The following is a 22594-nucleotide window of genomic DNA, read 5'->3' as shown; positions in this document are numbered from 1 at the left end:
GCTAGTGGGAACTGCAAACATGTCCCCTACAGTTAAATACCAAAGGACTGAATTTGATGCATTGTGTGTTTGATATTACAATTGCCTGTGTGGTATGATTACCAAGTTTCACGTGATTACTTTCAAGGCAGTTGGGGGGTTATGCTTAACATATTTATTTACAGATTATTTTGGTTCTGACCAGAATGAGCAATATAATAATGAACTTCTAGTACTTGTAAAATATAGTAACTCAGCTGCAATTCATTCGTAGCTGCTTTGCTTAAACCTTACTTACACTTTAGTGCTATTGGACATGGCCAGGCAGTACCCAGATTATTGCTTTGGTTTGTTTGTTTGTGAATAAATTGGTCCTAATAATACTGTTGGTCATTAAAATTGTCTCGTAGATGTGAGAAGGGTGTGATGTCCCTGGTGAACGTCAGGAACTGTATCCGCTTCTATCAGACTGCGGAGGAACTGAACGCCAGCACGCTGATGAACTACTGTGCAGAAATTATTGCAAGTCATTGGGTGAGTGTGAGACCGAGAGGTGTGGAAAAGCACCTTCTCTGGAAGTCAGAAGACTGGGGCTTGGGACCTGGTTCCACAGAAGGATACCTCGCTGGCCCCTCATTTCCTTTCATAACAAAATTGAAGGCTAAGTAGTCGCATTAGGTGATCTGTGAGATTCTTTTGGGCTCTAAAAGTCTCATGGTTCTGATTTCGGAGTAGAGGAGCAGAAGATGGCTCAGGTCAAGAAGCAGGCTTGGAGCGGAGGGACGCAGGCCCGCTCTGCCCTCCGTCTGCGGGCGTGGCGGCTGAGCCCCGGGAGCGGGTGCTGCTGTGCGGCCCTCCGGGCGCTCCCTGCCGCCTGGTCGTGTGGAAGGCGCTGTTAAATGCACACGTGCCCTTCTTAGCTAGCTTCCATCATAAAGACAGGTCTTGCACTTCTTCGTCTGTTTTGCATTTTTCAGAAAATCATGGCTAGGGCTACGTTTATAACCTAGTTTCTGCAAATTGTTCGGTACTCCACAGCATTATGAGAAAAAGTGTCTTAAAGAACCGGATTTTAAAGAATTGAAACAGGAACGGTAACCTTTCTGCTAAAGCAGGTAGAAACTTAGAGAGCTGCAGCAGTAGAGAGCGGTGGTGACTCAGTGGACTGAATTGTTTGTGGAAGTTCTGATTAATTCTGTAGCTGTCACCCTTGTGGGGTTGAGGGGCAGGACTCTTCTCGCGGGCAGGGCTCCTTGTGACTCCGTCCCTGTGGAGTGTCCGCGTTGCCCGTGCTGTGCCGTCTCGCCCAGAGGCAGGGTAGTGCTGTGGTGAGGGGGGGGGGGGTCCTCGCTCGGCAGGTGGGCCTCTGGGCTCCAGATCCCGGCTTGGCCGTTCACTCAGTGTGCGAGCTGGGCACATTAATTAGCCTCTTTATGCTTTACTTTCTTCATCTGTGAATGGGGATAATAATAGTACCTACCTCATAGGGTTTTCGTGAGGATTAAATGAGTTGGGAAATGTTAAGCCCTTTAAAATAGGGCCAGACACATTCCAAGGGCTTCTTAAGAAATGTCAGTTGCCGTTATTGTTGATATGTTGAATCTGTTCTGCTTTTCACTGTCTCTTTAATCCTTAGGATGACTTACGGAAGGAGGACTTCAGCAGCATGAGTGCTCAGTTGTTATACAAAATGATCAAATCCAAGACTGAGTACCCGTTACATAAAGCTATCAAAGTGGAGAGAGAAGACGTGGTCTTCCTTTATCTAATTGAAATGGATTCACAGGTACTGTACCTTTTCCCCAAACTATACTTCTCTTGTTCTTCTCTACAACGCTCCTCACTTTCTCTGAGCCATTGCTGGCACAGTCTTTAATGTGCATATTTCTACTAGTAGTTTGTTCGAGGCAGTCTGAGCTTTTCCTCTCATGCTTCTCAGTTTTCTTCCAGCCTCTGCCCATTGCCCACTTCCAAAGACACGTCCACATTTTTAGATAGTTGTTACAGCAGTACTTAACTTCCAGGTACCAAAATCTGCCTTAGTTTCTCTTTTGCTACTGTAAGAAATTACCACAAACCTAGTGGCTTAAAACAACACAAATTTATTATCTTACAGTTTTGTAGCTTGGAAGTCCAGTACAGGCATCACCCATCTAGAAGTCAGAGTGTTGGCAGGCTGTGTTCCTTTCCGGAGGCTCTAGGGAAGCCTGCTTGTTTGGGTTGTTGGCAGAATTCAGTTCCTTGTGATTATAGGACCAACATCCCCATTTTCTTCTGGCTGTCAGCTGAGTCAGGGCCATTCTCAGCTTCTAGAGGCCACCACATTTCCTTAGCCCGTGGCCCCCTTCCTCTGTCTTCAAAGCCAATAGTGGCAAATCAAGTCTTTCTCGTGTCACAACTGTCTGACCTACTCTTCTGCTTCCCTCTTTCACTTTTAAGGACTCATGGGATTAGATAGATTGGGCCCTCCTGGATAGTCCAGGGACACTCTCCCCATCTCAGGGTCCTTAACCGTAATCACATCTGCCAAGTGCCTTTCATTGTGTGAGGTGACATAGTCACAGGTTCGGGAGATTAGGACGTGGACATCTTTGGGGGCTGTTCTTCTGCTTGCCACACCGCCTTAGAAGAAATGTAGCTGCTCTGGGCAGATGGCTGTGTCGTGTGTTTTATCCTGGGTGTCCAGGGTGTGGGGGAGGCATTAAACTGCTAGGAGGAATTAGATAGTTAAGCAAGCCACAGTCTTTTGTGAAAATGTGAGCTGTTTCCCATCAGGCTCTCTGAACCTCTGTCCTGACACTTGTGTTCCTACAGCATTGTCTGCATTTCCCCCTTGTACTGTCTTCCATGGTGTTTGCACCTGCTCTGTGATCCCCGTTAGTCCTGGGCTGCCTGAAAGGCGTGAGCCCTGAGGAGGCCTGAGAGAAGTTTGTGAATTCAGTTGAATTTGGAGAGTAAGCTATAGTAAGTTATAGGACTAAAATTTGACATTTGTGTGAGATGATTTTTAAGAGTCAAGGTGTGAGAGATTCAGTTGTATTCTCTACTGGATGGGTGCTGATTTACAAATTTCTCTGCGCAGCTCCCTGGGAAGCTGAATGAGTTGGATCATAACGGAGATCTTGCTTTAGATCTAGCCCTTTCACGACGACTAGAGAGTATCGCCACCACTCTGGTTAGTCACAAAGCTGACGTGGACATGGTGGGCAAGAATGGCTGGAGCTTGTTACATAAAGGCATCCAAAGAGGTAGGAAGAAGCGTATTTTATATTTTTCGCGGTGGGCAATTTTACTTTTATCCAGGTAACTTTTGAAGACTGACCCTGTTCCACAGATTCTCAAAGGCTTCTTGAGTCTGTACTTGCAGGCTACATGATTTAGAATTTGTGATCAGTGGGTCAGAAGAGAGATGGAAGAGCTATTGCCTTATGCCTTGTTGGTTAGGCTCTTCAGAATGTCAGCAGGACCCCCAGAAGAAGGCTAGAAAGATGGTACTTATAGAAAAAGTACCTTTTACTTGTAAGCAATTGATGTGTTATTTGCTTATTCAGTACATCGCTTTCTCCAGAAATTGTGCTAGGAAGACTTTACTTGTATCAGTTGCTGTAAGAGAGGGAAAGTATCAAGAACACGAATATTTAAACGCATTCTTGGATTCAAGAGTTTTCACTTTTACAGAATAGACTTGTCATAGATCATGACAAAGTGATGAAGTTTCATTTTGTTCTTGGGAAGTTATTTGAAATTGTAGCTCTGTTTGAGTACATTGTCATTAGTAGTGGGAAGCTATGTAAGTGATAGAATTACGATCAAAGCATTTTCACCTTATTGAATTAAAGGGAAACAAGTACTAGTCTTTTGTTTTTCCCATGGCCTTAGTAATTCTTAAGTCCCAAATGGATCCTGCCTGACTCTACTTTGCAGTAGTCATTTTTTTTTGACAGAGTGAGAAGCTATATAGGGGTAGAGTTCCAGTATGGAATGAAACCTTTCAGATGTCTCAAAGCCTTCATTTTGTAGAGTATAGAGGGATAGATGACTTGATTGAAGTACTTGACTGTGGCCACTTTTTTGTTTACATGTGGACATCAGAAACAGAGTACGTGTAATGGTTTCCCCATATCTTAATCATGTATGTTTAATCTTCCAGCTGTGCATTATTATACCGTTATTATCTCTGCTACACTTTTACCATTCACAAGTTGCTCCTAGTTGGTGGAATGTAGTTACTTCAAGTAAGGTCCTGTTGCAGCTGTGGCTTTGCCCTTTTTGGGCATAGGTTTTAATATAAATATCCCTCTAGGTCATGTGTTAGAGTGTTAAGCATGCTGGCTGATGGAGAGGAAAATTTTGTTCATCATGGGGAAGGAAATCCTTAGAGTATGTCAGTGTCAAGAGCAGATGCATTTTTCCCAAGCACCACTCCACGCTGTGCAAAGCCATTGGATGCTGAGCACTGGGTGTGTGTTCAGTGGGGAAAGTTTCCACCACATCAGGAACTATTCTTTCCCATACTGTTTAGTGTCTGAAATGTTTATTTTGGAAACAAGTAAACTTGTTACTAAAAAAACAATCTCAGAATTATGTCTCTTTCCTCTTAAGGACTTAAATTCTTATGTATGATGAAAAAACATCTTTGATGAGTTATTAAATATTTTGATGATTGCTTAGTTACAAGAATTGCCAAGAATTGGGGGTGCATTTTTGGTGCTTATTTGCAGATGATTTAATCTTCTGCTCTGAATTTATTAGTTGCTTGCAAGCGTGTGGGCTGCAGTGTGGGCGTGGTAAACTTGATTGTTGAACGTGGCAGTGTGGCCTGGTGTGGAGCACGGAGTATTGGCATTGGAGCCTGGATGTACCAAGATGGGAATCCTGGCTCATCCACTTACTCTGTGGCCTTGGGCAAGTCACTTAACCATTCTTGAGTCTCCTTTTCCTCACCTGTAAGGCGGGAATCATTTCTGCTTTACTGGTTGTTGGGAGACTGAGAGACAGGTTAGTAGCACACCTCGCCCAGTGACTAGCATGTGGCAGGGTCAGCCTGCAGCTCTTACCTTGCCCCTGTGTTGCAGTGCCATGACCAGCTTCAATTTCTGTAGGAATTTTTTTCACCTTTCCTTCTTCACCTTGAGCTGTCAGTCTGTTGACCTGCCCAAATGATTAAATTGAGTAATATACCTAAAATTTAACTGTTAACCTTACTTTTTTTTTTTTTTAATTTTATTTATTTATTTATTTTATTTATGGCTGTGTTGGGTCTTCGTTTCTGTGCGAGGGCTTTCTCTAGTTGTGGCGAGCGGGGGCCACTCTTCATCGCGGTGCGCGGGCCTCTCACTATCGCGGCCTCTCTTGTTGCGGAGCACAGGCTCCAGACGCGCAGGCTCAGCAATTGTGGCTCACGGGGCCAGTTGCTCCACGGCATGTGGGATCTTCCCAGACCAGGGCTTGAACCCGTGTCCCCTGCATTGACAGGCAGATTCTCAACCACTGCGCCACCAGGGAAGCCCACTGTTAACCTTACTTTAAGTTCATTGTAATATGAGTGAAGATCCTCAGTATATGAGGTTTAGGTCTGGTTGTGGACACACATTAGAATCTCTAACCAGAAGAGTCACCAATCATCCTAATAACCAAGTGTACCCATCAGTTTGTTTCGAGAGTGCACCTGTGAATGAGTCCACAGGAGATATACATGTGACCAGAGGGACGCCATCTCCTCTGATTAGCTGGATCTGAGCAAGAAGATGAATCCTTGCTTTTTAAAACAATCTTCTTGTGCTTATTTTCCTTGATGATCAACATCAATCAGTGGGTCTCTTAAGCAGCATGCTCCTATCTAATTGTTTGTAGGAGGTTTGCAGATGATGCCACCAACTGGAGCAGCATGAGATACAGCTTTTGTTAATTAAATAATGAAAGTTACTGCCTGGTCCCTGAATGAAACTTCGGTCAGGGAGCTTTGTTGAAAGAAAAATTGTGTGTGGATTTTTTTTAAACATTAACTACATTGTTAGGAATATTTTTATGTGGACAAGTCATTATACATTTACTTGGCAATTTCAGGGAGTGAAGTGATGAAGTAATTGGAACTGTTAAGCACCAAGCAGTTTTTGTTTTAACGGTTTTTGATGGAAGTCGTTCTAAAATGTATTAGAAGTTTTCTTATTGACAGAAACTTTATAAATGGTGTTTTTGGCATTTTCTGTTCCCTCCCTTGGTTCTGCTTTTTTGATGTCAGTTGTCTATTTCCTCTAGGTTGTAGATCCATGGGCTGACTTTCTGTTAATGTAAAACATCATCAATTTTCAGTTGCCAATAATTCCTAAATGACTTCTTGTGTAGGGTGCGTATATTGTATGTATGTATATATGTGTAAGTTAAAAAAAAAAAAAAAAACTTCGGCGCTTATGAATAAAGTAAATCTAATCTAAAAGCTATGATTCTTTTTAAGAGGGCTTAAGATATAAAAAGTTTTTTTATTATGCCATCCATCTGAATCCAACCATTGATCTGTACCCTTATTTCTGTGTGCACTATTGCCCAGTTTATCTTCTGTGTGTATAGTGTATTACAAGCTTTTCATTGACATATTTTAGCTTTACTATCTGTTTACTACTTAGTTTGGAATATATGCCAAGCTTAAAGATAATGAAACCACATTTCACCTGTCCCCCAGTACGTTATTTATCAGATTTGTCATTTTAAGGCTCTCTGTCCTCATAATTCTAAATTTTCTTTCCACTTCCAGAATGTAAGTGGCTTTCTCTAGGATATTTTATTCTATTGCTAATGTATTGTTTTTACATATTCTCTCCTAGACTGAATCTCTGTGGGGTTTGTTCATATTACACATTAGGGCCCTACTGAGAACCCTAGTATGTCTGTGTACATATGGACAGCAAAGGTCTGATCCAGGCTAATCCCTGATATGCATGTTACCTGCTGCTTTCAGAGCTCTACCGACATCTTTCTGTAAAGAAATCTAAGCTTTGGTCCTTTGCACACGATGCTGGTAAAGATTGTATCTTCCCCTACCCCCCAAGAAAAAAATCAGGGACAGAAGAATGAAAAGATTTCAGAAGGGTCTGGTTAGAGAACTCTTAAGTTACCCAGAATCATAATTGATTGGAATTAGAGCCAGTCTGTTAAAGTGGAACCTTATAACTTCAACCAGTCAGTCCATTTTCTTCCCAAACATGTCCCTGGTGCCTGTTTTGTATAAGACAGTGGTAGATACAAAAATAAATCAGACACGGACCAATCAGAATATGAGGGGCCTGTGGTGGCCTAGCCACCTCAGTGCCAGAGCTCACACTCTCCAGCAAGATGGTCCCTTGGAAGAAAGAATAGAGCGGATGGGAAATACTGAAAACCAGTTGATTTTGAAATTCCATGTCTACTGAAGACTAGATGAAACTCATATCATTCGGATGAATAATACAGGAATACAGCTAACAGACTTGAGAGCTTTGCCACTCCTGAAATCCTAAGCCCCGTTCTCGATATTCAGACAGCAAAAGTATAGTTGAAGAAGATGAAACGATATTGCGAGATATAAAGGAAAACTTCTCATAAGTGCCTGTGTAAGAGCCACTGCACGTATAGCAGGTTAGAGGTAAGTATTGCTTAGGTACAGACTGTGGTCAAGAATGAGAGAGGGAGATAAATTGTGTTGTGGAGGAATCTCGGAACCCTTTATGAGAGTTAATGACCTTCGAAGGATAGAAGCCTGGTATACTTAAAATTGTGAAGTGATATTGAAGCGAGGGGTCAGGACAGATGACAACAGGTAATCAGTTGAATTTGAGTATGTAAGTCCGTGATCTCAATGATGAGATCTTCTTTGTCTGCAGTTACTGACTGGTACCTTTTTGAGGAAACATTGGTCAGAAAAGCTTGCCCTGGGTGTTGTCATATGTGACCATTTCTTCTATTGTTTCTTTTCAAGGAGATCTCTTTGCTGCCACTTTCCTCATTAAGAACGGGGCCCTTGTCAATGCTGCTACGTTGGGTGCCCAGGAGACACCGTTGCACCTTGTAGCATCGTACAGTTCAAAAAAACACTCAGCAGATGTGATGTCCGAGATGGCACAGATTGCAGAGGCCCTCCTGCAGGCTGGCGCCAACCCCAACATGCAGGACAGCAAGGGCCGGTAAGTCGGGGAGCAGATCACCTGCTCTGAGCACAGTTCCCGGAGTGTTATTTTACGGTGGCACATAACTGGCAGGCGGGGACCTCATGTTTTTTAGTTCAGCATTATTCGCTCTGAATTCTATGGAAGTTACAAACATCGATTCGTTTTGCAAATGAGAGAGACGACTAAGGCCAGAGGCACTTGGGGAAACCATTTCCATCCTGGGTGACTGAGGTCCTTGGATCTTGAAGCAGTTTCTGCCATCTCCACAAAACTCCATTTCCACCTTCTTGTAAATACCTCCGCTTTAGACAGCTCTGTCCTCACAGCTTGCCATCTTCTTCCACAGCGTACTGACAGTAGTTGTCGTGTTCCTTTTGCCCCTTCCCAGAAATATTTGGTTGAGGATTCCTTGTGGTTTAGAATCTGAGAACGGGCTGCTTATCTCTGGGACAGCAGTGTGTGAGGCATTGAAGGGAGTTAAGCCACCTGAATCACCAACACTAGGGGGACCCACTTCTTATCATAGCAGCTCAGTATTTTGTACCTTTAAAAAACCCTCTCAAAAAATAACTGTGAGATCCTGTCAGAACAGGAAACTAGATTTGTGTGATGGGTAAGGTACTTAAATAAGGCGGATCTCCATGAACTCAGTATAATGTCATAATTACCTTATTTCCCAAAATAATTGCATTCTTTTTTTTCTTCTGGTGATTCCTTAATTTTTTTCCTCCAAGTGTAATAAATTCTGGCATTCTGTACCTCTGAGGTAGATACCAGCCTGGGAGTCCCTGTGCTCTGTGGTGGCCGTCTTCCTCAGGGCACATGAGGGCTAAATAAAAGCAGTGAAGGGTGGTTACTCAATTCCTACCGTTGCCACTCATAGTGTGTTTGAGTATAACAGAGAATTATGGGAAGAAAAAAATTTCTTTTCAGAATTGTGGAGGATAGGTAGGGGAAAGTAGGCATACCTATGGCAGAAACTACTGTTTTATTTGTTTTAAAAACGTGAGTACATATACATTCAATGAGGGTCAGTATTTAACTGAAGAGTATTTTATATCTCTTCCTTTTATTGATTCTTGTTCTTTTGGCTACTGAATAAATTGTAACATATAATCAGATCCATTTTCATCCTTTGATACTTGGTCATGGTTTTGGAAGACTGTTTGTCAGGATAGAAAAAGAAACCCTGGCAGAAATGGGGAATTTCTTGTGGATTCTAGTTGCCTCCTGCTGTGAGTGGTCCTGAACTGGGCCCGTCCTGAATTGACACCTCTTCTTCTTCTTCGTCCTGTAGGTCTCCCTTACACTTGTCCATCATGGCCAGGAATGAATACGTGTTCAACCAGTTGCTGCAGTGTAAACAGTACGTAGGGAGACATGGAGAAATGCAAAAGCAGTTGTGAGGGTGGGATTGTGAGTGAAAAATAATTCTCTTAAAATGTCTTTTAGCATTATCCATTTTAGTAAGTAAAAGTAAAATAAAAAATTGTCATTCATAAAGTACAAAGATAAAGAATGAGGCTGTTGACAGTACGGAGTGTCAGAAGACGATTATACTTGCTATTCACATTGCTTCCTCATTCCAGATTAGATTTAGAGCTGAAAGACCGTGAGGGCAGCACAGCTCTGTGGCTTGCCGTGCAGTACATCACTGTGTCTTCCGACCAGTCCGTAAATCCCTTTGAAGACCCCCCTGTGGTAAATGGGACTTCATTTGATGAAAATAGCTTTGCAGCCAGACTCATTCAGCGTGGCAGCAACACCAATGCACCTGATACAATAACAGGTAAAACACAGACCCCTAAGAGCTGATGCTCAAGTCTGGAGACCCCATGAAATATTGTGTCAGTGTTTTTACCAAAAATTTAAAAACTGAACGGCATGCTATTATGAGAATTATTTTGTACGTAATTTTAACCATAGTAAAAAGCCCGATCTTGTGCTTCCAAAAATCTAGCCAGACTCTATAAGTCCGTTAAGCTGAAACACTTCTATTTATTTAATGCAGTGAATTTCAGTCTTTCTGGACTCAGAACTCTTTTCACCCTCTTAAAAATTATATCCCAAAGAGCTTTTGTTTAAGTGGATATCTTTGGTATTTACCATATTAGAAATTAAAACTGAGAAATTTTTAAAAGATGCATTAATTAATAAAAATAACAACAAACCATTTTATGTTGACATATAACATTTTTTATGAAGAATAACTTTCAGAACAAAATTTAGTTGGAAGAGTGACTGGTTTCTAGTATCTGCATCTGTATTCAATCTTTTGAGATACGTTGTTTTGGTTAAAGAAGATACCCTCACACACTGATGTAGTTGGAAAACGGGGCATATTTTCAGAGCCTTTTCAGATAATTGTGGATATATTTCTTTGATACTACAGCGAGCAGAATTTATCAAGGGATAATTTTTTTAAGGTTAGTTGCAATATGGAATCTGAAACTATATCAATGAACTTTTTGTACTCTGTTATATAAAATCCATGGTCTGTGTGTGCTTTGAATGGATTTCTTCATGTGTGATTTTGTAACATCATGCCTTAGTCATTTGGAAAATCTTGTTTCACTGAGTTATGCAGATCTTCAAAATGTTCATTTATTTTAGAATCACATTTATTAATATCACCACTGATCTCATTGGAAAAGTCTTTTCAGTATTGAGAAGCTGTTAAACTTACAGTTGCAGACAAAAATTTTCCAAAATTCTAATATTTCACCTGCAAGATCAAATTTTATCATTTGGTGGAAATATTGCCAGTTGTTTTTCTTACAGAGACAGGCTTACTTTTTAAGAAATTGTCTGTCAAATAGTCAGGTTTGAATAACCATAGTTTGTTAATCAGTCATTCTTTCAAGTAAAAATGGTGTTGTTAATCAGTCATTCTTTCAAGTAAAAATGGTGTTCCGTGAAAAAACTGTTAGTTCAGCTTGCAGTGTAACAATGGCACAAGTGCTTTCCTTTGAGACAACTTGTGTAATTTGCTACACAACAGACGTAACATACTTTATTTACTTTATGCGTACTTCTTATTTTGTCACACAGAATTTTAAAGACATGTACTCGGTGTTGAGGTTTATTAAAGTTAGTAATTTCTGCTGCTTTATCAAGGGCCACCGTCAGTGAAACTGGTTATTTTTTGGACCGAGTGCGTCGCCGTGAGGAGTACAGTGACTACCACTAGTACATTTTGGGGCCCCTGCCTTGATTTGTGTTAAGGCTCCCCAGTTTGATCCACCATTGCTTTTGTGCCATCAGTGCAAATGTCAGCACAGTGGGAAAAAGCAGATAACATCAAGTATTATTATTATGAAAAGAGTTTTGACCTCCTGGACCCCCTGAAAGACTCTGAGGAACCCCTACGAATCCAAAGACCACACTTTGAGAACCACTTTTAATGTGAATATGTCCTTGATCTGACTAAATAAAACATGGGGATATTTTAAGGAGCGGGATTCCATATGGTTCAGTATTGAGTGCTAGCAGTGTATAAAGGATGGGTAAGTGCCACTAATGAGGGGAATTGGCCAAAAAAAAAAAAAAAAAAAAAGATAGATATTAAATATCCCTTCCCCTAAAAGAAGTTAATAATTAACTTTAAATAAAGGTCAAATGAAATCACCCTTTGGGTGACATAAAAGCTAAAGGCAGCAGTACTACAGGATAGGGAGTACAGGCAGAACTGTGTTTTAGACTAAAGATCCTCTGGAAATGAGATAGTTACTAAATTGCTTTTAATTTATAAATGTATGTTGGTTATTGACCATACTTCTACTGATTTCTGATTTAACTGCATTATAGAAGAGTGTGACATATAAGAGATAGGTTCTTTGGTGTTTCGGACTTGAATGTTAGACTCCTAGAGATACAGTTTTTATGAAAGTCTGACGTGTACTTGAAAAGAATTGCATTCTTTAATTGTAGGGTGCATGTAGCATTCTCTGTTTACGTCCATTAAATCAAGCTTGTTCATTGTGCTGTTCAGATCTTACTCATTAGCTTACTAACTTTTGGACTCCTTGATCTGTCAGTTTCTGGGAGGTATATTAGAAATGGTCACTGCGATTATGGATTTGTCCATTTTTCTTGCTAGTTCTGTCAATTTTACATTATATACTTTGAGTTTTCATAGACACATCAGTAATGTTTTAGCAGTAGCAGGTTATCTTTGTTCTGTAGGGAGGTATATGATTTAGTTATTGTGTACACTGGCATGACTACAGAAGTGAAAATGGGACTCTTATTAGGAGTCTCTCAATTAGAAAGACTCTTAACTAGGCGTGGAATCACTTTCTCTGAGGGAAAAGATAAAAATGGCATGGAAACAAAGCAGTACTTTGCCCCGTTGCTTTTCCTTGGTTTTAGTCCTGGTATTTAATTTATTTTGAGTTTTCAAATAGCATAGCTGTAGAACGTGAGACTTGTGTTTATCCAAAAAGGAAATGGATTTTAATAGAGAAAATACTGTTCTGGGACTAAAACCATTTCAAGAGGAAAAGAAGGAAAAAAAATTTTTTTTGTAATTGAGTATAATTGCTTTACAGTGTTGTGTTAGTTTCTGCTGTACAGTGAAGTGAATCAGCTCTATGTATACCTATATCCCCTCCCTCTGGGACCTCCCTCCCACCCCCATCCCCACCCCACCCATCTAGGTCGTCACAGAGCACCGAGCGGAGCTTCCTGTGCTTTATAGCATGTTCCCGCTAGCTATCTGTTTTATGCATCGTAGTGTATATGTGTCAATCCTAATCTCCCAATTTGTCCCACCCTCCCCGTCCCACTTGGTGTCCACATGTCCGTTCTCTACGTCTGTGTCTCTATTCCTGCCCTGCAGATAGGTTCATCTGTACCATTTTGCTAGATTCCACATATATGTGTTAATATACAATGTTTGTTTTTCTCTTTCTGGCTTACTTCAGTCTGTATGACAGACTCTAGGTCCATCCACATCTCTACAAATGACCCAATTTCATTCCTTTTTATGGCTGAGTAATATTCCATTGTATATATGTACCACATCTTCTTTATCCATTCATCTGTTGTTGGACATTTAGGTTGTTTCCATGTCCTGGCTATTGTAAATAGTGCTGCAATGAACATTGGGATACATGTGTCCTTTTGAATTATGGTTTTCTCTGGGTATATGCCCAGTAGTGGGATTGCTGGGTTATATGTTAGTTCTATTTTTAGTTTTTTAAGGAACCTCCATACTGTTCTCCACAGTGGCTGTCAGTTTACATTCCCACCAACAGTGCAAAAGGGTTCCCTTTTCTCCACACCCTCTCCAGCATTTATTGTTTATAGATTTTTTGATGATGGCCATTCTGTTAGGTGTGAGGTGATACCTCATTGTAGTTTTGATTTGCATTTCTCTAATAATTAGTGATGTTGAGCATCTTTTCATGTGCCTCTTGGCCATCTGTATGTCTTCTTTGGTGAAATGTCTATTTAGGTCTTCTGCTCATTTTAATTGGGTTGTTTGTTTTTTTGATATTGAGCTCCATGAGCTGTTTGTATATTTCGGAGATTAATCCTTTGTCCGTTGCTTCGTTTGCAAATATTTTCTCCCATTCTGAGGGTTGTATTTTCGTCTGGTTTATGGTTTCCTTTGCTGTGCAAAAGCTTTTGTGGGATTTTTTTTTTTTTTTAAATTCAGACAGAAAGTCACACAAATTATACTCATCCTCATCAGTTCACTCAGTCCCATCTAATTAATTTTTTTTTCATCTTGATCTTTTGTTAGCACTTTTATGAGTTCATCAGTTTTTCATTAGAGTTCTGAAAATGCTTATTCATTCAGTTCAGCAGTACAGTCAGTTACCAGAAACCTGTACTTGTCAGAGTCTTTTCCATGAATTTCTTGAAGATGAAACCCTTTTTTTTTTTTTTTTTTTTTTTTTTTCACACACACACACTGTATTTTATTTTTACAAGAGATAAATCGACTGACACCAAGCATTGTACATGGATGACCACAACAAAAGCAACAATGATTGCAATTACCAAACATGAAACACACTCATACTATGTCATAGTATTGACATTCAGTCCAGTAATCCTCCACTGTAACAGCTCCTTTACTTTGCAGTGAAAATTGATTTGTATATTCTTTGCCTCTGAGTCCTTGTGGAATTTTTTTTTTTTTTTTTAATTCAGACAGAAAGTCACAAAAATTATACTCATCCTCATCAGTTCACTCAGTCCCATGTAATTAATTTTTTTTTTTCATCTTGATCTTTTGTTAGCACTTTTATGAGTTCATCAGTTTTTCATTAGAGTTCTGAAAATGCTTATTCATTCAGTTCAGCAGTACAGTCCGTTACCAGAAACCCGTACTTGTCAGAGTCTTTTCCATGTATTTCTTGAAGATGAAACCCTTTTATAGGAACATATTTGCAAAATCATCAGAGTACACCCAGAACTGTCTGTAAATGACAAAAGACTTAAAAATGACCACTGTTAAAGATTTGATGAAAGTTCATAATAATGCAGTTGACAAGAAAATTAGTTATTTCTGAGATATACATTTTAAAGTAATAACTAGGATTATTACTTATAACATTATACCAGAACATATAAGATTTTTAGAAATTTCATGCAATGTCTGAAACATTTATATTAACATATTTCCATACATATTTCCATACAAATACAAATATAAGATTTTTAGAAATTTCATGTAATGTCGGAAACATTTATATTAACATATTTCCATACAAATACAAATATAAGATTTTTAGAAATTTCATGTAATGTCTGAAACATTTATATTAACATATTTCCATACAAATAACCCAATGAAAGTTTAGTATTAGTTGTTTTGTTTGTTTTTTTATACTGCAGGTTCTTATTAGGCATCAGTTTTATACACATCAGTGTATACATGTCAATCCCAATCGCCCAATTCAGCACACCACCATCCCCACCTCACCGCAGTTTTCCCCCCTTGGTGTCCATATGTCCGTTCTCTACATCTGTGTCTCAACTTCTGCCCTGCAAACTGGCTCATCTGTACCATTTTTCTAGGTTCCACATACATGCGTTAATATACGATATTTGTTTTTCTCTTTCTGACTTACTTCACTCTGTATGACAGTCTCTAGATCCATCCACGTCTCAACAAGTGACTCAATTTCGTTCCTTTTTATGGCTGAGTAATATTCCATTGTATATATGTACCACACCTTCTTTATCCATTCGTCTGTTGATGGGCATTTAGGTTGCTTCCATGACCTGGCTATTGTAAATAGTGCTGCAATAAACATTCGGGTGCATGTGTCTTTTTGAATTACGGTTTTCTCTGGGTAAATGCCCAGTAGTGGGATTGCTGGGTCATATGGTAATTCTATTTTTAGTTTTTTAAGGAACCTCCATATTGTTCTCCATAGTGGCTGTATCAATTTACATTCCCACCAACAGTGCAAGAGGGTTCCCTTTTCTCCACACCCTCTCCAGCATTTGTTGTTTGTAGATTTTCTGATGATGCCCATTCTAACAGGAGTGAGGTGATACCTCATTGTAATTTTGATTTGCATTTCTCTAATAATTAGTGATGTTGAGCATCTTTTCATGTGCTTCGTGGCCGTCTGTATGTCTTCTTTGGAGAAATGTCTATTTAGGTCTTCTGCCCATTTTTGGATTGGGGTGTTTGTTTCTTTGATATTGAGCTGAATGAGCTGTTTATATATTTTGGAGATTAATCCTTTGTCCGTTGATTCATTTGCAAATATTTTCTCCCATTCTGAGGGTTGTCTTTTTGTCTTGTTTATGGTTTCCTTTGCTGTGCAAAAGCTTTGAAGTTTCATTAGGTCCCACTTGTTTATTTTTGTTCTTATTTCCATTACTCTAGGAGGTGGATCAAAAAAGATCTTGCTATGATTTATGTCAAAGAGTGTTCTTCCTATGTTTTCCTCTAAGAGTTTTATAGTGTCCAGTCTTATATTTAGGTCTCTAATCCATTTTGAGTTTATTTTTGTGTATGGTGTTAGGGAGTATTCTAATTTCATTCTTTTACATGTAGCTGTCCAGTTTTCCCAGCACCACTTATTGAAGAGACTGTCTTTTCTCCATTGTATATCTTTGCCACCTTTGTCATAGATTAGTTGACCATAGGTGCGTGGGTTAATCTCTGGGCTTTCTATCTTGTTCCATTGATCTATGTTTCTGTTTTTGTGCCAGTACCATATTGTCTTGATTACTGTAGCTTTGTAGTATAGTCTGAAGTCTGGGAGTCTGATTCCTCCAGCTCCATTTTTTTGCCTCAAGACTGCTTTGGCTATTCGGGGTCTTTTGTGTCTCCATACAAATTTTAAGATGATTTGTTCTAGCTCCGTAAAAAATGCCATTGGTAATTTGATAGGGATTGCATTGAATCTGTAGATTGCTTTGGGTAGTATACTCATTTTCACAATGTTGATTCTTCCAATCCAAGAACATGGTATATCTCTCCATCTGTTGGTATCATCTTTAATTTCTTTCATCAGTGTCTTATAGTTTTCTGCATACAGGTCTTTTGTCTCCCTAGGTAGGTTTATTCCTAGGTATTTTATTCTTTCTGTTGCAATGGTAAATGGGAGTGTTTCCATAATTTCTCTTTCAGATTTTTCATCATTAGTGTATAGGAATGCAAGAGATTTCTGTGCATTAATTTTGTATCCTGCAACTTTACCATATTCATTAATTAGCTCTAGCAGTTTTCTGGTGGCAGTTTTAGGATTCTCTATGTATAGTATCATGTCATCCGCAAACAGTGACAGTTTTACTTCTTCCTTTCCAATTTGTATTCCTTTTATTTCTTTTTCTTCTCTGATTGCCGTGGCTAGGACTTCCAGAACTATGTTGAATAATAGTGGTGAGAGTGGACATCCTTGTCTCGTTCCTGATCTTAGAGGAAATGCTTTCAGTTTTTCACCATTGAGAATGATGTTTGCTGTGGGTTTGTCATATATGGCCTTTATTATGTTGAGGTAGGTTCCCTCTATGCCCACTTTCTGGAGAGTTTTTATCAGAAATGGGTGTTGTGCAAAAGCTTTTAAGTTTAATTAGGTCCCATTTGTTTATTTTTGTTTTTATTTTCATTACTCTAGGAGGTGGGTCAAAAAAGATCTTGCTGTGGTTTATGTCAAAGAGAGTTTTTCCTATTGTTTTTTTCTTTCTAAGATTTTTATTTAGAAGAGTGATAGTGCGAAGTAAAACATTTCTAAGCCAAGAACAAACATATTTAAGGCCATAGGAGTAAAACTAAAGTATTTAAGGAGCATTTTCTGCTAGAACTTCAGCTCACAGTGTCTTCAAAATGGTCATCTACCCCAGAGGTTCTCAGAGATGACCTCCCAAGCCTCAGCCCCCAAGGGACGTTTGGTAACATATGTAGACAGTCTTGATTGTCACAATAAGGTTGAGGGTCGTGGTGCAGTGGTTAAGAATCCACTTGCCAATGCAGGGGACACAGGTTCGAGCCCTGGTCTGGGAAGATCCCACATGCCGCAGAGCAACTAAGCCCACGTGCCACAACTACTGAGCCCAGGTGTTGCAACTACTGAATCCCACGTGCCTAGAGCCCATGCTCCGCAACAAGAGAAGCCACCGCAATGAGAAGCCCGTGCACCGCAACCAAGAGTAGCCCCCGCTCGCCACAACTAGAGAAAGCCCGTGCGCAGCGACAAAGACCCAACGCAGCCAAAAATAAATAAATTAATTAATAAAAAATAAGGTTGAGAGTGTTACTGGCATCTATTGGGCAGAAGCCAGGGATACTGCTAAATATCACACTGTGTACAGGTCAGACTCCTCACAGCAAAGAATTATCTGGCCCAAAATGTCAGTAGCACTGCTGTTGAGAAATTATGTTCTAACCAACCCTGGTAAGGAGACATAGCTTCCCCCTGGTCCTAGGAGGTGGCTAGTGGGAAATCCAGGGAGGAATGAATGTCTTCTGACTTCCAGACCAAGTGTTTTCTCCCCACACAGGCTCATTTGAGTCTCTGTGTTCACACACAGGGTGCCTGTGTAGACTTAAATGTCACCTACGTCTGGTGTGGGCTTGTAAGTTGTGAAAGGTGGTAGGGAAGGGCAGGGTGTGGTGCAGTGTGGAAATTGACCTCATTTTTATGCAAATGGCAGAATGAATATACCCATTTTCTCCTAGGAAATTGCTTACTACAGCGGGCAGCTGAAGCAGGAAATGAGGCAGCAGCTCTTTTCCTGGCAACCAATGGTGCCCACGTCAACCACAGAAACAAGTGGGTAAGTGTGACAGGACAGCCAGGTGAAGCGGCTTTGGTCTGTGGAAGAAATGGCAGTGGTGGATGGGTAGGAAAAAACAGAATAGATTCTCTTCAATTTTTGTCCAAAAAAAAAAAAAAAAATACATGGACATTGTTAAAAAACCAGAGTCTAGTAGATGCTTTTATCCTCAAATATTGGTTGATCGATTCATTCAGCAACCACTTCTTAAGCGTTTGTGGTATGTCAGGTCCTAAACAATACACTGTGGACTTCATGGTCTACTAGAGATTAGCAAACATGGACACAAAAACCTACCATATTAGCATCTTAATTTTTTGTAACATTTTGCATTTGCTAAAGTTTTCCTATGTGAATGTTTATTTAGTCTGTATCTCAAGCTAAGGCAGATGGTGCAGTGTTAAAGGGGGGCCTTTCGGGTTGGACATTTCTGGACTTACCAGGTTTCCCATTTCCCATCCTGCTGTATGTGGTCTTAGGCAAGTTGCTTAATGTTTCTGAGCTTCAGTTCTCATCTGTAAAGTGGGATTAATATTGATTTCATAAGGTGTGGTTAAGATAAAAATAAATGATAAATTTAAGTGCTTATTAGCATAACATCTGGGACATTAGAAACTAAATGATAGTTATTTTTACTTTATACTTTTCAGACAGGGAGGATGTGTTTATCTTTAAGATCACATTTATTCTGCAGCTACTTTGTGCTAGGAGCTTTAAGGTTATTATCCCTTTCAGTTCTCACAATGGATCTAGAAGCAGCATGTGTTGAAGAGACATTATCAACATCTGTAAATCCCTCATTTCAGGGTAAAGAACCTTGAGGTTCTGAGAGGTTAAGTGACTCGTAAATAACGGAGCCAGTATTAAGACTCAGGCACTACAACATACAGTTGCATTTTCTCTCAACAGCGCTGGGCAAAGCAGTAAACAGTAAGCTTGGTGTATGAGACAATGTGTCGTGGAAGCACAGCGGGGGGGCAGCGCCATTTTTTCCCACCATTAAATCTACTAATCTGTCTGCACCTAAACCTTCACCCGGCCTGCTCTCCAGCTAGAATGATGGCATGGCCCTGTACGCACCAGCGGCTGGTTTCTTGGCTTTGCTCCTGCCATTATGTGTGTCTGCTTCTGTCTGTCTCTCTCCTGTATCATCAGTGTTGCCCACTGTTCATTTCTAATAGCATACAGATATGCTCTACTGTCTCTCAACTGTAAAAAAAATTCTCCCTTGAGCCCACATTGTCTACCAACTGTTCCTTCTCTGATACCCTTCAGAGCAAAACTGGGTGAAACCTTAAGATGTAGAGGCACAGAGGAGACTCGACTTGAAAGCAAGTGAGAATGACACTGGAGACGGGTCTGGAATGCTGGTTTAAGGTCTTTGGACTTTATCCTGTGGGAAGAGAAAATCCACAGAAGTAGACAAGCAGTATGATCATTTTCGGGTTGAGAAAGCTTCCTGGGATAGCTGGTGGGGTGGATGTACCATTGAGATCCAGGCTGGAGCCAGGTGGGAATCATCTAGACAAGCAATGGCTTGTCCTGACCTCTGATACCAGATTTGGACCCAACGGGATGGGTTTCAGAGGAATTGCAGAAAGATAGTCCATGGGACCTACCTCTGTGGCTCTCAGAAGCCAGGGCTGGAGAGGTGTTAAGACGGTTGTGTTGGATCCAAGAAGAGAAGCAGGGGACTGGCCAGGGGGATGAACTGCTGTGGGGAGAGTGAATTCCATTTTGTGATTGTTGAACTCCTTTTTAAACATTCAGGTGGGGATATCCTGCAGGCAGTGGGAAAATTGGATGTACAGACAAGGCTGGAGATCCGGGTTTGAGAGTCCCCTGCTTGTATTCCCTGGTAGAAGTCATGGGCGTCGATAAGCGTACCCAGGGAGGCTGTGTGGGGGGAAGGACTGGAGCAGAAGACAGCCCCGAGGAGGAGGCTGTAGGGAGAGGGTGGGGTGGGAAGGGGGTCCACTGGGAGAAAGAAGTGAAAGAGCCAAATCCTTATCATCCAGTGAGATCACAGTGGCAGGACCCACAGGGAATCCCACACCTGGAAAGTCAACGGGCGGCAATAAAAACACGTTAACTAGAAATGAGGAAATTACAAAACCCGCTCAAAGAATTCAAAGTGGTTCCCTCTGGGGAAGGAGAGTTTTTTTTAGGGAAAAGGAGGTGAGATCTTGACGTTTTTCACAGCAAGCCTTGTAGGTGAAGCTGCTGGACTCTAAACAGTGAGGATGTGTAGCTTCGGTAGGAGCCGGTGCAGAGTGGTGTGTGTGTGTGTGTACGTGTGTACACGTATATGTATTCACACATATATACACGTGTGTATATGTCTTTGTGTGAATATTCCGCCACTGGAGAGAAACATGAAACTGGTAATAACGGTTCCTTCAGGGGAGGATAATTGGGTAGGTGGGGGGGAGGGCATGGGGGGAAACTTCTTTTCGCTGTACACTCTTGCACCTTTTGAATATTGAATCAGGTACTTCTAATACCAATTAAAATTTTTTTAATTTTAAAAAGTGGGGGAAAGAGGTGTTTCTTGATCAGAGTTCAAGATGAGGTTGATACAAGCTGGTGAAAGAATCAGGGCATCAGTGTGCTGGAGGGGATTAAAAAGCCATGACGGTCGACTGACAGCACCGCTTACCTCTGGGGCTGTGGATGTGAGGCTTTTCTGATTTCTACAGTGTTTATTTTAGTGACGCTTGGAGGTCGTCTGTTGTTTAATAATAATAATAATAATGTATTATTTTTATAATTAGCAACATAATTTTAAAAACTAAGTGAAGGGTGGAAATGCAGAGGATGAGGACCCAGGGTGTTTGGAGGGTGCTTGGGAGGACATTGGAGGAACTAAGGATGATGGCACAGGAGAAAGGGAAGGAGAGGAGACCTGAGGAGTGGGACAGACCTCATGGAGCTGGAGACAGGATGAGCCAGGGGCTGTGCCTGGCACTGGGGACCTGAGTTGCAGCACGTAGGCTGTCTTTGGCCCTTTGTGAAGGGGCCTCCTAGCCTGAAGTGCTCTGACTGGGACTATTCGTTTCTGTTCAGGGAGAAACCCCGTTGCACACGGCCTGTCGGCATGGCCTGGCCAACCTCACTGCAGAGCTTCTGCAGCAGGGAGCCAACCCAAACCTACAGACGGAGGAGGCCCTGCCTTCACCAAAGGAGCCTGCGTCCTTGCCCAGCTCAGCGGACAGCAGTGTCTGCCTGCAGACACCTCTGCACATGGCGATTGCCTATAATCATCCAGATGTGGTGTCTGTCATCCTGGAGCAAAAAGGTAGGTAGTTAGGGATTACTGCCCATCACCGTGACCTTTGCACAGTGGTTTTGAGTAGTTAATGACAGAGTTGTTGTTTCTTCCATTGGTGAGTTTTCTTACCCAAAAAATCCTTTGCAGTCAAACCAGATAAGCATATATTCTGGCTCCGGCTACTGTTTTTCCCTGTGTACATTTTCAGGATGGGGCCTGCCCACTTCACCCGCGGGGTTAAGGTTTAGAATCTCTGGCTACTCCTCTGTTGTTTTGGGGTGTGGTCCCAGGCCACTTCAGTGCAGGTCAAGCAGAGTTCTGCCTTGGCGTGAGCACTGTCTCTGAAAACTCTGCTGCCGCCGGTCTTCCACGAGCCGGTCAGCCCTCTCACCAACCTCTGAGCCTCCCTGGCAGGTGAACCATGAGAGAGGAGCCAGAAAGAGGGGCCGAGGGAAGCCCCTACCACGAGGGAGGCCCGTTTCCCTCAGAAAGTCATCTTCCAGTTTTTCTCTTTCCTGCCTTGAAATTTGTTTTACTCTTTCCTGTGCCCTTGTTAAGGCCAGCATCTTTTAGCACTGAGCTTATGGAAGGAAGTGGAGTGTTAGGTAGGCTGTGCCTTTTTCTTAGCCCACACAGGAGGTATGCAATGGTAGGACTTACGTGTTAGGGAAATGTCACCAGGGCATTGTTTTGATCCTCTTTTCAGTAATCAAGTAATTAATGTGTGTTTCCATCGTGGACGCTGTTTTCCTTTTGTGAAGATTCAGTATTTTAACCTTTAAAACCGTTCATTTTTCCTGATAAACTTTGCTCCAAAATATCAAATGTCTTGGCTTCCACTTCCCACAACAAGATTTATCAGTTCTCTTTGTATAGAAATGATCAGTCAGTCAGTTTGAGATTGAGCTGGTATTCTCTTGAATACTTTAAATGTGATCCATGGGATGGTGAA

At 41.1% G+C, this 22594-nt stretch overlaps 1 protein-coding gene across 2 annotated transcripts in view; it reads left to right on the top strand.

Moving 5' to 3' along the window:
* The window catches only part of ANKFY1 (ankyrin repeat and FYVE domain containing 1), an 80437-nt gene that overhangs the window by 36367 nt on the left and 21476 nt on the right, over nt 1–22594 (top strand). For both annotated transcript variants that reach the window (XM_059908818.1, XM_059908819.1), the window contains exons 5-12: nt 390–513; nt 1616–1765; nt 3062–3227; nt 7931–8135; nt 9418–9486; nt 9710–9909; nt 18274–18371; nt 21438–21669. In XM_059908818.1, the coding sequence (XP_059764801.1) occupies nt 390–513; nt 1616–1765; nt 3062–3227; nt 7931–8135; nt 9418–9486; nt 9710–9909; nt 18274–18371; nt 21438–21669 (1244 nt within the window). The remainder of the gene's footprint in view (nt 1–389; nt 514–1615; nt 1766–3061; nt 3228–7930; nt 8136–9417; nt 9487–9709; nt 9910–18273; nt 18372–21437; nt 21670–22594) is intronic.

This window comes from Balaenoptera ricei, chromosome 20 (genome assembly GCF_028023285.1).
Source record: "Balaenoptera ricei isolate mBalRic1 chromosome 20, mBalRic1.hap2, whole genome shotgun sequence".
Taxonomy (NCBI): Eukaryota; Metazoa; Chordata; class Mammalia; order Artiodactyla; family Balaenopteridae; genus Balaenoptera; species Balaenoptera ricei.
This window is presented reverse-complemented; position numbering and strand designations above follow the sequence as displayed.